The 18,997-nt window shown below is 39.7% G+C and overlaps 1 protein-coding gene across 1 annotated transcript in view; it reads left to right on the forward strand.

Annotated features, from left to right (window-relative positions):
* Positions 1–8,064: 8,064 nt before the first annotated feature.
* LOC141417927 (uncharacterized) overlaps positions 8,065–18,997 on the forward strand; it is a 39,117-nt gene continuing 28,184 nt past the window's right edge. Inside the window, exons 1-5 of the mRNA XM_074057391.1 lie at positions 8,065–8,573; positions 11,219–11,333; positions 11,720–11,893; positions 15,954–16,060; positions 17,183–17,320. Of these exons, the coding sequence (XP_073913492.1) occupies positions 8,065–8,573; positions 11,219–11,333; positions 11,720–11,893; positions 15,954–16,060; positions 17,183–17,320 (1,043 nt within the window). The remainder of the gene's footprint in view (positions 8,574–11,218; positions 11,334–11,719; positions 11,894–15,953; positions 16,061–17,182; positions 17,321–18,997) is intronic.

The following is an 18,997-nucleotide window of genomic DNA, read 5'->3' on the forward strand; positions in this document are numbered from 1 at the left end:
CACACACACACACACACACACACACACACATATAGAGAGAGAGAAAGAGAGAGAGACCCCTATTGCTTGGGGCATCTCTAGATTGAGGAAAGTAATTTTTCTTGGGCCTGGATGACTGTGTAAACCAAGTTCTGTCCATCAGGTATGAGGCACTCACTCTACTTCTCAAGATGGGACTTGGAGGTGCCAAATTTCCTGAATAAGGACTCTCATTCAGGTTGAGGGGGAGTATTGGTAAACTCAGGAATTATTTTGGTTTAAAATATTGGAAACAGTCCTCAGGCCTTTTTCCTGAGTTTTGCTGAGATCAGGAACTTGTCTCATTTTCCTCATGGTGAACATGCTTATCCATCGGTGTATATCCATTAATATTATAACAAGGACATGTTGCAAGTGAAGAAAATAAAGTCACCCACAAGAGAAAGTCGGCCAACGGTGAGTCTGTGGTCAAAGTCCATTGGCTGATGGCCCTCGCGTCCAGACTCAGACCTTCAGAGCCCCATCTCTCCATCTTAGAGAACTTCTTTTTTCTCTGGACAGACACCCAGAGAAGGTGGCCTGGGCCAGCACCGCACTTTCCAGTCCTTGTGGCAGAGAAGGAAGGGTCCAAGTCCTGCTGAGAAAATTCCACTCCAGTTCCTTAAATTTATTCCGAAAGGCGGCAAATTCCTGCTCGGTTGGGGATCATTTCCTTCTGGAGGAAGGATGAGTTTGCAGGAGGAGGAAGTAACCGGAATCAGAGAGCCAGCATTCCAAGAAAGTTCCAGACAGGTGGGACGCTCCCTTCCTGGCGGGTCCAGATAGGGACATTGCTCTGCTGCTCAGTGGGCTGTGGTCATGAGCACTGAGGGCTTCAGGGCCTTCAAAGGGCATCTCTCTTCTCCGTTTACTGTGGACACGGAGAATAGAGGTTTTAGTAACAGACTGTGACCACCACCTCCTTCAGGGAACACTGCGACTCTTAAAGAGTCATAAGGATGCAAGTGCACAAGCTTCTGCCTCTGGCCCGGCCCCTTTTACAACAGGCCCCGCCTCTCTCACCACTGGCCACGTTCCCTCATCTCCACGCCCCATCCCTCTCGACACCGGCTCCACCCCCCCAGCTGGTCCCCAGGGTGCCTGCAGCTGGAGGGTGCTGCTCACCGGCTGTGGGTGTGCACACCATCTCCTGTACAGCCCTGGATTCCCAAACCCTTATTCCACCATAAGCATATCTTTGCTTGCTGGTTCCCCATTTCCAATTCCTCTTTCCTTAGATGGGGTGCATACCACTAACTGCCAGTGTATGGAAGACTAACACATGTAATGAGTTGAGTTCCCAGACTAGTGCCTTTCACCCACTGTGTACTAATGTAGGTGTGTGTACAGTAGATGTTCAGCAAACACACTGCAATGAACAACTGTAGCCGCTTTCCAAATGCTACCTTTCATGTGTACCCATGTACCCCTGCCTTCCATAGTCTTCTCTCAATTTACTAAGGGCCAATAGACAATGTGATATGTCTGGAAGGCAATGGATGGACTTCACCGGGAATCAGAGTATTTGTACTGAGAAATGCTGGGCTGGTGGAAAGGACCAGGAGGTCTATGTTTGCCTTCTCTTGTTTAGTGCCATTTAAGATGGGGAATGGGGAGGACAAGTGTGAAACAGGAACCTGCTTCAAACTCAAATACATTGGCCCACTCTAAGCTTGAATTATCTTTTCTTAGAGTTAATCAAAGTTTTCCACATGTGCACAGTATAGTCTGAGAAGCAAAGCGGAGCCATGGCCCTCTACCTTGATTTTCCATTAAGATAATATGGATAATGCTAAACAATAAGTCTGGAAATGATGTCATTTGGCCTCAGCTGAAGCATAGCATCAAAGCTGTTTTTATAAAATTCTGAAATAATTCAATCCTGAAAATAGGGTAGGGATTCAGGTACATTAGCAGGGCCCTTCCTTGGGTAGCATTTAGATGGAGGTTCACCCATTCAATAACCAGTTCTTCAGCATAATTTGTGAAATACACTGGCATGGAGAAACTGTAGGAATGGGTGAGTAGTAATTAATTTGTAATCTGGCTCAGAGCAGAGCTCGCTGACCATATATTCTTATTGAGGCAAACTATAGATGAGGGTATTCTTCTATGTCAAAGTTGTTGTACCTGTGGGTGGCGTTGTGGCATAGAAAGGACTATATTAGAGACATTATCAACTCTTCTCCAGTTTCACTGTCTAAGGTGATGGCTGGGTAGGAAAAATGAAGACAAAAAGGGTATTAAGAGCTAGGGGAAACAGAGAAAAACAAGGAAAAGGGAGTACTGATGCAGAGGAAGGGTGTCAATCTAAAGGGCAAGTTGTGAAAACAAAGAGTTTATTGGAGCCAGATAGGGAATGTCCACCTTAGGAGAAACAGGACTTCTAGATAACCAAAATAAGTGCTATGGAAATGAAATCCCAGGAGTGTAGGTTTTGTAAATTAAAAAGAGAACAGGAAGAAGGATTCATAAGTGTCTTTGGTTTGCGAGAGTGCATAGGACATTGATTGGGGGCTGGTCGCCTGTGTGACACATGCCAGGTGAGAAATCAAGGGCTTTCGTTGTGGTCATTTACTATCTTCAAGATGTCATGGAAGTTCACAGAGCTCTGCTCTGCTGGATCAGAATAAAGTGGACAAGCATGCCTCATGCCTCATTATGGCCCTGAGTGAGATTTGTGAATTTGTGATTTCACATTTGTGACATTTAATACCCATTCTCAAGGGAAACCAGCAAGAAGTACACTGACTTGAGTCAGGCCAACACCAACATGTTAGGTAGCCTCCAGGTAGCCAGCCTCAGGGAGAGGATCAGGCAAGGGGAAACACTAGTCTTATGAGGTGGGGTGAATGGGCTTCAGAGGGCTGGGAACAGAGTCAGAAGCGCTGAGAGGCAAACAAGGGCCTGGAGGGAGCTGAAGAAGTTTGATGGGGGAGAAGCCTTCAGGGACAAAGACAAAGGAAAGGAATTGATCCAAACATGTCCTGGGATGTCACTGTCTGAGGGTAGTGGAGAGTCCACATGCACCAGGGAAGAAGTGAGAAGAGTGTGACCTTCTCTGACACATAATCCCTTCGACCACATCTCTGCCATGTAATCCCTTCAACCACATCATCCCATTAACTACACACCCTGGATAATTTGGGTGCTGATCTAGACTTAAGTCTAAGACTTAAGTAGCAAGGTCTCTGGGAAGGACTAGAACACTTGTTTATAAATATGGTTGTATTTAGGACATGTTTTTTCTTCCGTGCACAGGGATTGTGTAAAGTGTCCCTCCCAGCAGCCTTGAGTTAGTCAATCATTTTCAACCACTGTAATTAAAGTGTTAATTAACCTTATCAATGTCTGCTTTTTATTTCTCCATCTCTCTTGCCAGTGGTATCATGACTCATTTTTTTTCTATTCTTTGGTACAAGCCAGCTTACAGGGTAAATCTGCAAGTTGGGCACCCTTGACCTCAGTACCTGGAATAACCCACTGAATTAATTGATCTCATCATGAGATATTAAGGTGCTTGGATGACTCTGAAATCCATGCCAGACAAATCCAAAGTCAGGGTTGAGAGGCTGACACTGCTGGGGACCCCTGTGAAGGGACACTAAATGAATGACTCAGGACAAGTACTTCCAGAAGCTCATGGGAAGGAAGCAGGAACTGATATGAGACTCAGAGTTGGGAAGGATTCTGGAGAATGACTGTTAGAGCACAAAGCAGGAAGTAAGAAATGTGGAGGTGGAGTGGAGACCAACAACCTCCTGTGATAGTGTAAGAGATCTTCACCCTTTGGAACCAGTGAGGGAGTTGGAAATTAATGCACACCAAGTTAGCACAGAAAACTCAGTGGTTTTCCCACTCTTTCCCAATGAAAGTCTCCATACATACCTAACATCCAGGCTTACAGTCTGAAGCTTTAAAAACTAATTTCCCTCTTAATGGACACTTTATTACTTTGCTCTCTCTCAGACCCATGATTTGCATACATGATTTCACCTCTGTTCCCAACAGTTAAATCCCAATAGAACCATGTCTCTGTGCATCCTACAAACATTGCAGTGTGCCCGATTCTTTTCCTCCTATGCCTGCCATGAAGCTCCATAGTTCTACTTCACTTAGTATGGACATATGCTTTTCCTAAGTTCCTAAAACCTATCTTTAAAGTCCTACCTTTTGGGTTCCTTGCCAGGATGTTAACTTCTGTATGTTGGAAAATACACCATATCATGGAAGCTGCCCTGTCCTGCCCTTGTCCACATGCTAATTGAGGTGTTGAATGCCCCCAAAGACCGTGTGTTAAAAGTTTGGTCACAGGGAGGCACCATGGAGAGGTGGTGGAACTTTTACTAGTTTGAGCCTAGTGGAAGGTCTTTAGGGGCATGCCCTCAATGGAGGTAGTGGGCCATGAACTTTCCTCTTCTCCTCTGTTTGTTTCCAGCAATGATGTAAGTGGTTCTGCTCCACCATAAACTCCTTCCCTGATGTGTTGCCTTACCACAGTCCCAAACCGGTCATGTACTGAGACCTCCAAAACTATTAGGCAAGATAACCCTTTTCTCTTGATAATTGATTATCTCCTGGCTTTTGTTATACTGATTAACATATCATTTTTACCTTCCTCCACTTCTTATCTAGCTCAGGATCCAGTTCAGTACATAGTTCTAGCCTGAATGGATTAGCAGCTCCTGTGCATCCTTCAGAGGATCATCCCTCTCATCCCTTAGCAGGGTTAGTATTTGGTTATTGTATATCAGATTGACAGAAGGAGGTGAAGATGAGTTCTGAGAAGGACAGGCACTCTTCTGCAGGGCACCTGCCTCATTGGAAACCTCATGTGATTTTCCAATGAAGGGGAGTAGGTCACTTCAGCAGACCTAGGAAATTCATAAAAACCTGAAAGTTCAAAGTTCTCTACTACATAGGCTCATGTATCCCCACCCCAAGTTTCAGTTCCCTACTCCTTTCCTGTTAGGGCTCTGACCTTGACATTGGAGGCCTGTCAGGACTAAGAGTTTCACCTTCTCTGAAGCTCCTCTACTCTAAGCACTAAATCCTAAGCTTGATCTTCAATCTGCAGGAGGGACATTCATATATGACATTCATAATAAGAAAGTTAACATTAATATATCCTATTACTTAATACTCAGATTCTGTGAAGTTTTGCTATTTGTCTACAGTGTCTTTAATAGCAAAAGGATCCAATTCAGATGCATGGATTGCAATTAGTTGTATTTCTTAGACTCCTTCAGTATGGAACATTCTCCAGTCTTTCCTTGATGTTCATGACCTTGAATCTTTTGAGGTAGAATTAATGCAGAATGTCCCTCTTTTGGGTTTTTCTCATGCATCATGATTAGACTCATGTCATTTTCTTTTGGTAAGAGTATCACAGAAATGATACTGTGACTTTTCTCATCGCATCCTATCATGTGAGACAGTTTTGATGTTCTCACTACTGATGATGTTCACGTTGGTCACTAAAGGCATGTCAGCTGGAGTTCTCCTCTGAGGTCATTCTTTAATTTTTTAGTGCTTCATGGAGTTGTTATTTGAAACTATTTAACTATCTCTGTTCCTCAGAGAACTTTCAATTCATATACTTGTGACCATATGGATTCATGGTCCCTGGGCAGGAGTTAAGCATTGTTAGAGTATTGTAATTTAAAATGTGATATCACTGCTAATGTTAATTATAAGTTTTTATTGTAAGCATCCCCTTTAGGGTTTATTTCTCCTTCAAGTGAGCTGTGATGTTGGATGTCTAGGCAATTTGAATCACTAATTGACAGCTTTCAGACTCTGAATTTTGAGTGAAGGATTATCAACTAAACAGCCAGCTGGACAGCCCCCATGCCAGATCCCCAGCACAAGGAAGATGCTACACACTGAAGTATACTGGCTACTGAAGGCACTTTCCCAGGAGTTTGTATAAGACATTTTTTTTGGTGGTAACAGAGTTTGAAGTTAGAGCCTTGAGCTGGCTAGACAGTCACTCTCCACTTGAGCCATGCCCCCAGTCCTCTTTGATTTAGTTACTTTTCAGATAGGATCTTATACTTTTGACCTGAGTCTGGGTTCAGTCAGGGATCCTCCTGCCTCTGTCTCCCATGCACGTGGGATAATAGATGTTCACTAAAATGCCCAGATTTTTTTCTATTATGTGCATTTATTAAGGCAGGAAGCTCCAAGTACTGAAAAAATAATAAAAGCCAGTGTTTTCACATAAGGGAGGTATGAGGATAGGTAAAACACTTAAAAAACTAGATAGCATTTGTTGACCTCAATGCAGAGAAACTAAAGCAGATACTTTAAAGCAACTGAGGCCAATACGAGAAGGGGACCAGGAACTAGAGAAAAGTTTAGTTCTAAGAAGAATTAACTTAGAAGGTAACACACATGAACAGAGAATCAATGCGAGTCAACTCCCTGTATAGCTATCCTTATCTCAACTAGTAAAAACCCTTGGTCCTTCCTATTATTGCTTATATTCTCTCTTCAACAAAATTAGAGATAAGGGCAAAATAGTTTTTGCCTGGTAGTGAGGGGTAAGGGGGGGGTAAAGGAGGGGGCGGGGAGAAGAGGGGAGAAATGACCCAAACATTGTATGCACATATGAATAAAATAAAAATTAAAAAAAGCCAGTGTTTTCTATGGTAAACTGGAAGAAAAAAGATTGTTCTTATGGAAAAATCAATTAGTAAGCCCTCCCTATAATGCTTTTCTTAGTGGACAAGACAGTTACATCCTATGATAAAGCATGACTCATAACAGACTTTGTGATTAAAAATCCTACAGAACTGATAGCAAGTTCCAATACTTTTATAGTGGTACTAGTTATACAGAAGAAATCCTAACACTAAAGATTCAGTGTCTTGCTCAATTATGTTACAAACAATGGTTTAAAATAATTGAATTATCATTAATAATGTAGTCCTAGAAAACCCTGGATGATGTTTAAAATTATACATTTAATTAGGAATATATTTTAAAAGCAAAAATGTGGAGTTGTAATAAGAAGATGTCATGTCCTTCTGGGTGGTATACATTTCCCAGAGACACAGGCAAGGGGTGGTACCATTCTCCAGCCAGGCCCATGCCATGAACTCCCCCACACCACTTGTAGAAGTTCTTGCAGGCTTAGTGTCAGTTTTACCATATCTTTGGTGGTGTCCACTCCTGTCTGTGGGAGAAAGAGGAGCTTGCTGCTGTTTTAACTTCTCAGGCAACTCTGCAGGCCATCTCCTTTGATGCAAACATCACCATATGCTCTCATAACCATTCCTATCTGTCTAAGCAGTGGTCAGTGCATGGACTTGAGCATCATAACAGACTAATTCTGATTAGATAAAAGCTCATCCACACTCAGTATTTGCATAACTAGACTTGGTATAGATGTGTCAGAACAATCATTAGAGAACTCAACATTCCCAGGAATTGTTTTGGACTATATTCTGTAGGTGGCCATTCCACAGGTCTGCCAGTATTTCTGGGTGGTCATAACTTCTAGTGAAAAAGCTACTGTCTCAGGTAGCCATCTGGGATCAGTTGTCCTGCCAGAGCTCGGTCCACAGGCCCCACAGGCCTCGGAGGCCGCCTGCTCCCCAATCCTAGCCTGTCCCACCTGTCAAACTTCCAGGCCAGCCTGAGGCTGCTCCCCTGCTCCCCACCTGTTTCCCCAGGCAGGTGGGTGGCCAGTCTAGTAACAAGGCAAGCAGGATGCTCAGCAGGAGCGGGGGGAAGCTCGCTGTGCCAGGCAGGCCTGCTGAGCCAGCCATCACGGCCTTCAAACCCTCTCCTGGCCCAGCACAGGTAGGCCGTTCCGCATGTCCCCTTTCCCTTGCCTGCTGTCCATAGGAGGGGATCATGCAGGCACCCATCAGAGGCGGCAGCCAAACAAAGGCGCCTGTCCCAGCTCAGAACGCGTCCCCTGCTGGCTAGGCCAGTCTGCGTTGCACCCGCCCAGGTCTTCTTCCTGACAAGAGCACAGACTGCAAATGACCTCACCCTGGCGACAGGTCTCCCTCAGACGTCTAAAACTGCTTGGGGATGCTCATTAGCAAAGAAGTAGCAGACCAGGCATGCGCATGGGTACTGAGCACCCTTGCGTCCCAGGTCAGGCCTGAGGCGCGCACCACCTTCGCGCATGCGCACGCACGTGTCACGCCAACGTCCTTTCTGCCTACTGTGTCCGCCACTGACCCGGAGACCACGAAGCGGTGGCTGGACCTATTTGGCTACGGAGTGGTAACATTTGCTTTCAAGGGCAAGAATAGCCCAGAAGGAGGGAAGGGTCCGAGGCCTGTAGTGAGCGCCATGAAGAAGATCTTTGGCTTTGGAGCCAAGGAGAGGACGCCCCTGGGCTTCTGCGATGGCCGTCGGGCCTCCCAGGGACCCGGGCATGGAGGTGCTGATAGCCGCTATTGGCACAGGTTCTATGCCAAACGCAAGACTGATGCCAAGATCCACAGGGCTGCGAGCGCTGGCCGCGTGGAGGAAGTGAAGGCTCTCCTCAGCAGTGGGAAATGGAGCGTGGATGCCAGGGACAAGAAGAACAGGTAACGGGGCCTGCCAGCCAGGGGGCGGGGCAGACGGCGGGGGAGGGGCGATGCCTGAGAAGTGACCTCTTCCCAGGGTGGGGATGGAGGGGAGCATGCTGCACACCAGTGTGGGGCCCAGCACCCAGGCCATTATTATAAGCCTCCAAACAACATTAAAGCTTCAGGTGTTTCCCCATCCCCTGATAATTCCCCCTCATTATTGCAGGAAGCCGTTAGCCAGGATATGAGACACTGAGGCAGTTTAGCAGGAAGCAATGTTTATTGTGCCAGCACACACCCAGTGGACTCCTGTACAAAGGCTAAGCCCCAAGAACAAAGGGGTCTCACCTTATATACTCTTGCAAGCAGGTTACTGAAGCAAAAAGCAAGGTCTAATACATATATGGATGGTTATATTCAATACTGTAGGCTACTTTTACCCTAATGCTATGTGAATTTTTCTTTCCAGTGTTATGTGACCTTCATGTTCAAATTCCTCAGGTTTTATCTCTCTGTTATGACTTTCTGCTGCTTTATCAAGACTCTGGGTTAGTCTGTATTTCTTCTCATCCTCCTCTGCTATATCATGACTATTTAAAAGCGATTTAAGTAGCAAAATTAATTACAGGTTCAAGAAAGCAATAATGTTATATACATTGAAGAGAAGTGAATTATGAGAGAAATATTTATCCACTTCACACCTAAATATCCTTTGAATAAAATTAAATATCCATTTTTCCATCAGTGTACACCCATGCACATTTGATCTTTACTGAAAAACCTTATAAAGAAACTTCTCCTTTTCCTCTTCCTTCTACTCTTCTTCCTCCTCTTTCTCTTCCTACTACCTTCTCCTCCTCTTCATCCTTCTTCTTATGTTAGTTATTTCATGTTATTTGAGGCAAGGTTGCTATTTTCACTAGATTTTCTGCCTTTCTCATATGTCTTTTCACGAATGAGTTTGTATATTTCCAAAGGGTCGCTTGGCTTCATCCTGGCAGCCAACCATCTTCATCACAGGGTTTGTGCAAGTGCTTCTTTAACTTCAGTTACTTCATGTGATAGAGGAAAATAGAGCTCACTGACAGCTTTTCACACTTTCCAAATCACGATACTCACCTTGCTTTTACAATTCTAACTTCAGGCAAGCTGCAGTCAATGACAGCTCCCAAAATTGCTGATTCCAACTGTTCTAGTACCATTTTCTATTGTAATCCATTCATCTTCCTCTGTGAAGTTTTGCACTGAGATCAGAGTGGGTTCCCTGCTTAATATCTGGGCCCACCCACCCTTACGTGGCCCACGTGCTGGTTGCTGCTCAATGTGCCCTGCTCACAGGGTACCCACTGAGGATCACAGCACTGTGCCGAGGCCTTGGCTTCACATTCTTGAACAGAAAGACTCAATATTCCCAAGTATGAGCTTTTTCTATGTTGATCAATTTCACATGAACAAAATAATAAATAAAAAAATTAACCATTTTAGTTCCACATGCTGTCTTTTACTGTTGATCTGACCCTTCCTTTAATAGCATCAAAATATGCTATTAGTTTTCACAAATTAATCATTTAGCAGCAGCCAAAAAGACAGATTAGTGAAGGAAACAGAATAGAAAATCCCAACTCCCAAATATATGTAAGGATTTAGTAATTTATACTACTGACATATTATTACTAGCTAGATTTTTATGTAACAAAATAAATTGCTTATAGAATATAGATTAAAATTTTAAGTAATACACAATGAGAAAAGTAACAAAACAAAACCGAATGCCAAATTACATGTTTTTGTTTTGGGAAAGACCCTCTTATGAATGGTCCCAAAAATTAATTTCCATACATTCTGTAACTCTAAAGAGCCATGATTACTCATTTGAATCCTGAGTTTCCTTTGCCTTATTTTTCTTGAAAATCAGAGAAAATATTACTGTGTGTTTAGATTTTTTGTGTTGCTGTTGATCAACCGTTTTTACCCATAGTACATTTATTTAAATGCCAAAGACCTGTTGTATGTATCATAGTTCACTTAATGTGAGCCACCATGGATTGTGTGATAACTTTTTATTTTGTGTTTTTTTGTAGTTTTTTGGGGTTTTTTTGGAGGGTGTATTTTTTAAGAAAAAATTTTAAAATGCTACTAAGTGTAATTGTAATACCTCATGAATTACAAGTGGGAGTTCAATATCAGAGATGTTAAAATGCTACTAACCAAAATTGTAATACCTCATGAATTACAAGTGGGAGTCCAATATCAGAGATGTTTTAATTCTTAAAACATATCTGCAAAATAGGTATAATTTTATTATTTCACATATTTGAATGTGTTCAGTAGTAGTGATAGTAACAGTTATAGTATCTGATGTACATTGAGCTGTTGTGTGCAAGAAATTGCCCTGAATGTTTTGCATAGATTCTTGCTGAAGTGTGACTTGCTAGCATATGGTAGGTCATCTGTTGTGTTCCCAGCACCACACACATACACAAAATGCAATCAAATAGACTGCCTTATCTTTAATATCACAACAACTGTTAGTAAAGTGTCATTTCTTCAGAAGAAACATAGGGATTTCATTAGAAGGCAGAGTATTAAGGATTACAATTACATGAATATTGTGACTTGTGAATAGTGCGCTATAATCTCATGAAACCACTCCATTTCCACAGAACTGCTCTGCATTTTGCCTGTGCCCATGGCCATCTAGAAGTGGTGACTCTCCTAGTGGAGAGTAAGTGTGAGATTGACATCTGTGACAGCAACAACAGCACAGCTCTGATTAAGGTAGATTGTAGTCATCAATTTCAGAAGAGATGGATTTAATTAGACAAAACAATGATTTACTTCATTAAAATACACAAGTGCATGGAAGCAATGCTAGGAATCTCTCTGTATAGCTATCTTTATCTCAAACTAGCAAAAACATTATGCCTTTCTTATTGTCTCTTATGTTTTCTCTTCAACAAAATCAAAGAACAAGCATGTGTACATGGGGGTTGGGGGAGGCAAACAATGTATACACATATGAGTAAATGTAAAGATGATAAAATAAAAAAATAGAGTAGGGATAAATGGACAAATAAATAAATAAAAGTAACTGATGAAACCTGTGGAATGTTTATCTTGAATTTGTTGAACTGACAATCTGTTTCTGGGTTTAATACCCTCAGGCTGTACAGTGCCAGCAGGAGGAATGTGCAAGCTTTCTTTTAAAACATGGTGCTGATCCAAACATTAAGGACACCAATGGCAATACTGCTCTCCATTACGCTGTCTACAATGGAAACACACCAATGGCTACCAAACTGCTTTCATACAATGCAAACGTTGAAGAACAAACCCAGGTATGGATTATCCAACTTTAATTTCAGATCATTTGAAGTACATGTGTTTTAACAGTGACAAATATATGGTTAATTTTTCATGTTTAGAAGCTCACACATTCACTGATTAAAAATATTTTGAGATAATTTAGTTGTTGAAGATGTCACTGTAAGTACTGATACTTTGAATTGTGAGAGGGTTAAGCTTTTTTCTATGCATCCATGACAAATAAATAATACATGGAAATATGGAATTTGTTAAAGGTGAATCTCTTTTTTTGAGTATTTTTTCAGTAAAGATGTTTTAAATTAGTTTTAGAAAAAAAGAAAAGGAAAATTGCCTTGGAAATCAACTTTATTATAAAACTCAAAGAACATGGAAGCATTTCTGATAAAAGAAAATACAGATGCTTTTGTCAGCATTAGTGGTAATGCTGAAGAAGGAAAATGGAATGAGAAATTGATTAGAAATATGCAGGCCAATTTAGAAATTAGATAATTGAGGGAAAATACTGAGAGCAGTTTTTTTCATTTTTGAAAAATACAGTTTATGTTCATTGATATGGTGCTATTCAATTTGAAGGGAAATGATCATTTGAATAAGAAAGTCCTTGAGTTACAAACATGCCTTTTAGGAGGACTCTGAAGAAACCAGATTGGCATTGAGTAGTAGTAATTTATGTAGAAAACTAGAGCAAATATCAAATAACTCACTGGCGTATTATCCTTTTTTGGGGCAGATATAGCTGCTTAGATCAAAGCCTAAACTGCTTTCAAATCTACAATGGCTTGCTGGGAAGTGAGAGATATTTTATTTTGCATTTTTATATAATGAAATCAAGTTTCATTTTTAATTTCCTGGTGTCTGTTCTGCCTAAACCAAGGAAATTAAGTGGACTTTTCAGTAACTTCTAGCTTCTTCCTCCTCTTGACTGTATCCCCATATGACAAAGGGAATTGTCTCTCCCTGTTGATGAGCAATAAGAACGAAGCAATGCTTTTCTGTTTCTCTTAGTTCTCAACTAAAATTGTGCATCATAATGACCTGGGTAGTGTTTTCCCTGCAGAGTCTGAGTAAATCTGATAGGCTTCTGGGTAAGAATCATTGAATAGATAAGTGTCACATGTGAATGTCAAGATATTAAAAAAATCTAAGGCATCTCTAGAAGAGCTTAATTAGGTACTACTTCCTTCCAATCTGTCCTTTCCAACAGTGTTAGCCTAAATTTCATCTTCATCTCTGTGACCGAGAAGTTAAAAGAAATGCTATTGCTGATACCTAGTAATTTACAGAGTAATGCCCCTTTCCTTCCAGCTGTCAGTCACTCACTGCCATCTAGAAGGTCTTTAGACATTTGCTTCTGGGTAATCTTTCAATAAGTGAAGACTGGCCTTTAAGGTCCTTTAGGGATTTCATGTCTACTTGCTGTTATTCAGGTCATCAGTTCCAAAAGCTACAAACAGTGCTTCTCCATCAGAAGAGTAGCAAATCACAAACCCCTTTTTACAGGTGAAGCTGTGTTTGTTGATGCCCACAGGTCTGTTAAGTTCCTAGAGCCTCATCATCTTTAGTCCCCAGTGTAAGGACAGCGATGGGAATCATTGCAATGGTTTAGCCTCAGCAGTCCTATGCAACAGATTATTTAATTAGTACTCTAGGAGGATTGAACACGAATGGAGTATAAAACAAAAGGTGATGGAAAAATTCTGGAGTAGGTATTTTTGTCTTTTTTATTACTTTTTGTGGTAAAACATGATATTAAATAACAGATTTTACATGCAAATATTTTCTTTGTATATACCCATTGGGACATGCACATATAGCAAATTTAAAACAGAAGGGCTATGGACTCAATGTGGTCATAGATATACTTGGTTTCCTCCATGAATTGGGTCCACAGTTGAACTTGAGGAGACTTGCAGAAACCTGGAGTTCAAGCTGGTCTTAAAGAATCAAATCCAGTCTCCTTGAAGCCCCTTGATCGTTTGGATCTTATGCAAGGGCACCACACTCTCTGAGGCCCAAGTGTGCTCCAATTTGCTAGGTACCCATCTGGGTATTTCCTGTGTCACCTACATTGCCTATTGAGTGTTTAAGTCTGCAAATTCTTTTAGACTGTATTGTGGATACAGATTTCAGAGTTCTCAAGATGACATTAATTTATAAGCATATGATCCATTTTTATATTAACCACTTAGAAATGAGATTGAATTTTAGAAGTAAGTATTTGGGGTTGGGGATGTGACTCTATGGAAGAAAAATTGCCTAGTATGTATAATCCCTGAATTCCATTCCCAGAATCTCAAAAATTGGTGTTTTAAACCTTTTTCTTTATATCATAGGTAATTGCATTGACATTGGAAAGTCATAAGTCTTATTGATAATCACAGTTATATTTGAACAAGTTGTTGTGCATATTATAGACAACAGTCTGTTTTTCTTTAGCATTGTTCATTAACCATGCAAGTTACTTGGTGGATTTAGTTATGGTAAAAATAATGTATGTAGATCAGCATTAGAATTTTAAATGGTAAAACATTTTTCTTTTCACTTATGACTTATGCTTTCCCTAAAATGAAAAATAACTTTAAGCTGTAATTAAAATACAGCAAAAATAAAACTGAATTAAAAACAGTAGATAAGCCTGTCATGGTTGCATGCACATGTCTATAATCTAACACCTGGGAGTCTGAACAAGAGATTTGTGACTTCTAGGCCAGCCTGGACTACATAGTGAAACCTTGTTTCCACAAACAAATAAACAAACTGAAAGGAATAGGAGGTCTCAGCGGGCCCCAACCCCCGTGTTGGAGAAACCAGTACCAAACACCCCGTGTAGATAAGATAAGCAATGCGGCAGGGCTCGGTTAGGGCATATAGAATGTGGGGAATGTGAGCGGGAGGTACATGCAAGATGTGAGGTACGTGCAAGATGTGAGGTACGCGCAAGATGTGCTCTGCCTGCTTGCCCAATGTTGATAACGAAAATATGCACGCCACCGCGGTCTATATAAGATTTCCCCTAAAGAGGCTCAGGGTCGTGTTTTTCCTAACCGGTCCTGCGTGTCCATGTGGGAGCTCGACCCTGGCTAGCCAGCCCAATAAACTCTGCTTTGTAGATTGCATTCACGCCTGGCTCTCTGTCTCTCGGGGGAATAGGATTCCGGGTCCTAACAAAACAAACACACAGTAGATGTACCTCAGGGTTACAGGATTATCAAGTGAGAATAAAATTTTGTATTAAGCTTTATAACAGTGAAGGTAAAGATCTTTCATCTAATAATGGGAAAACCCCCATATACTATTTAGTAAGAAGCAATGTGAGTTGCTTTGAAGCTTCTCTTATTTAATTTAGAGTCATTTCCCTAGTGACCCATTTGGAGGAGGAACCTGATATTGATATCTAGAGTTCTCATGACATAGATAGAAGAAACTCAAGCAAGCTTTTTCCATGACCTGCAGGAAACACCTGTGTCACCAGAAAGCTCTCAAAGACAGTGTCCTTGAAACTTTAGTATCTCAAATGCTAATGTTTGCCACAAAACATTGCAAAATAGGAGTTAAGCAAAAATTACAGTTTTGTCATATTTCTCAAACAGATGATCATTGAATCTGTTGGGGCACAGTATATGTGGAAAAGTAAATATTATTTAGAATACAGACAAAAGTCCTGATCTAGACATGATAATTTAGCTCATTTACTCAATAAAATATTGGAAATATTTGATACTGTGTTTGGGCTTGGGGTTGCTGAGGTAAAGACACAGTCCCTGCCCTCAAGAAGCTCTGAGTTTGTATGAGAATAATCACATGACTCCATTTTTGGTATCTTTGCTATGATAGAAGCAAAGATTTGTGGAACCAGTAAATGAAGTGAGTTTTGTAGAGGAATGGAGTTATTGTGACAGCTCTAGGCAGGGGAGGGTCATTTCAAAGAGAGGGAGCAGCAATATGGAAATACAATGGAGTGAGAAGGAAGAGACTACTGATTACTTGTCCTCTGTATTGTATGTTTATAAGATTTTCAGTTCAGTTGAGATGTATGTATATGAACTAAAAATTGAGATTTTTGTTTTATAGGATCACCTCACACCACTTTTACTTGCTCTAAGGGAAAACAAGCTGCATTTGGCAGACTATTTCATATGGAAGGGAGCAAATATACACACATTTGATGATTATAAAAGGTATAGTACTTTATTTTAAAAACATCTATCGTAGTGATGTTTGAGATGGAGATAATCACTCAAGTCAGAAATAGTTAATTTATGGGAAGAAGAAGATTAACTTATACTTGTTGGGATGTAGTGAAAAATGAAAAGCAATTGTTTGGAGTGAGCAACGCAAACAGCAGTATAAAAAAGTTCATATTCTTTTTTATTTACTTATGGTTGCTACTTATCATGTGATGCTTGTTACTTACATGATCTTGTATTAGCTAAAGGGGTTTCATATTACTGCTACTGCTTTAAAAAATATAGATTATGTAATTTTGATTCATAATAAAATTTGAAGTCATGCTATTTTCAGTCTTTGCTTCTTATACATTTTTACTTTAAAATGCTTCATTAAGTTTAGGAGTTGAAAATCATAGTGCTTTGGATGAATTTTTTGGTTTAAATCACTTTCATTGAAAAGTATTGAGGTTAGTTTATCTTTTAAGTGGGTACTAACTGCTATTACCAGATGCTGTTGAGTTTTGTTCTTTTTTCTTACTTTATTTATATTAACATATTATTTTCAATGGGCAAAGGAGAGGAAAAATAACTTTATTTTTCTCCAATTTAATGAAGATGTCATAGGTGGATTATAAGGAGAAAGCCTTAGATTCACACAAAACTGAATTTAATTCCTGTCTTTCCCATTTGTGTGAATTTGGGAACACTCCTTATCACCAAATACATTCCCTAATGTGAAAAACAGAATATAGCACTTGTGAAGGGTGGTTGTACAATTATTTATACAGCTTTTAGTTCAGTGCCTAGGACATGGTTATCAGCATCATTAATGAAATTACTGTGACTAACATTAACTACAGTTGCTGTTTTAATCATGAAAATGGCTTTTATATACTTGACCTTTAGCTATTTGTGGCAATTTATTAAATCAGAATAGAAAGTGGGCCATGAGGTTTTCTGTGTAATTTCTCCTTTTAGCCTTGTGAACACAACTAGCCTTGTTAACACATATATGCTCATATATGTTAATAAATGGTAAATTCTACACAGATAAGCACAATATTAAATTAATAAGATATATAAATAACTTTTGAAAATACCCAAAGGTGAAGTTGTCTCTGTGATATTTAGAAACACCCTCATGTATGCTGTAAGATGTGACTCAAGAGATATTGTCCAGTTGCTCCTTCGGAAAGGTGTTGATGTCTCTTTTAGAGATGACTTTGGATGGACTGCATTTCGGTATGCTGTTGAAGGTCATTGTAAAGTGTAAGTGTCTGTGTTAAAATGCTTGTTACAATACACTGAGGTTAAAAATAGTTACAACTATTGCATATGTTACATCAGGTTATATTTCATGTAGTTTAGGAAGTGCTGGAATGGTAGTGAGTTCACTTCACTAGACAGAAATATAAAGCAAAAGCATAGACTCATTAGAAGTAGTCATCACTGTGGAATTCTTTATCTCAGGGATCTTTCATGGCAATGCTAAGGATTGAACACGGGCCTAATGTGAACTAGGCAAGTATTGTCCTTGTGGATGCCAGCATTTTCCGTGTCATTGCAAGTATAATCCCTACACATGGGAAAGAAATGGTGTCACAGCTTTGACTTTTTAAATTATTTTTTTGTGTCTTTAAATGTCCAGTTGAACAGAAACTTATGGTATTTTCTCTTGGGTGCTATCGTTTACACCCTACTTTAATTCTCAAAGGGAAATTCAAGAACTCTAAAGGATTACTTTAGTACAAGGTTGTCACCCCTCATTCACCTGTGAGATGATGGGGGAAAAAAGTAAAATCTAGTCATGCTTTTTTTTCTGTTGAGTGGATTCAGTTTCTGCAGTGTTCTATTAAAATTGTTCCTGAAATACAATAATAATTAATCTTTACATAATATCATCTTGTCTTTTTTATTCCAATCCTTAAGTCTTTATGATAATATACATTTATATTGAAAAGTTATGACTTCCTTTTTACTTCATATTCACATATGTTTTAAACTCAACTATTATTTCCAAGGTCTACTTTGGCAGCTGGTCCTCCTAACTTTACCCAAACATATTATTAATGCAATAATCATTCTGCCACATTCAAAACCTTATATGGAGCCCAAATGTTAGCCTAGACTTTTATGATGGTGAGCTACTTCTGAGGACTTTGTCTTTTGTGGAGCAAATATGAATTTGTTTGTATTATCTTAAACTATCACATAGATTCTAATAGTGCTTCAGGAAGAGACGAGAGTTTCCTTTCTTCTTTGATACCAAATCCAAACACAAAGGCCCCTTTACGTCTAGTGTAGAAACTTTTCTTAGATTATGGGAAGTCCCATATCACTGTCCCCAGGGTGGGCACCAAATTGCAACTGATCACTAAAGTGATCTTTTTACCATGGTGAGAGTCAATCAAACTATTTAAATCTGTACTTCAAGGTTTTAAGATTTTTCCAATTTTGCCTCACAAGCAATTCTCTAATCAAATAGACTAATTAGATTTATAAAAGTGAATCATCAGTATCCATGTATAAAAGTTTTTTACCTTCTAAGTCAGTTGGAAATAGACATAGAGACTGAGCATCATTCTAACAAATATCTTCTGGTTCAAAGTTTGATTATATAGGGGGAATAGTAGGTAGGTCTTGGAATTTATTAGTTTTGTGCCATTGATGTGATTAAATTAATAATAGTTAACAATCATTTCATTTAATTCAAGGAGATTATATATTAATAAATATATAATTTTTATATATTAATAAAAATTTAATTACAAATTAATAGCTGATTTGTTCATACTTATAAACCACTAATACTAGAACAACTTTTAACCAAAATTAGGACTTAAGCTTTCCTGGTAGTTGCAAAATTTGAATTTATACCCTGTGAAAAAATACACATTGGATTTCTTTTGTGGTTCCAAAAGAGTTCAGTATTAAGAAACTATTTTA

Source organism: Castor canadensis, chromosome 16, assembly GCF_047511655.1.
Source record: "Castor canadensis chromosome 16, mCasCan1.hap1v2, whole genome shotgun sequence".
NCBI lineage: Eukaryota > Metazoa > Chordata > Mammalia > Rodentia > Castoridae > Castor > Castor canadensis.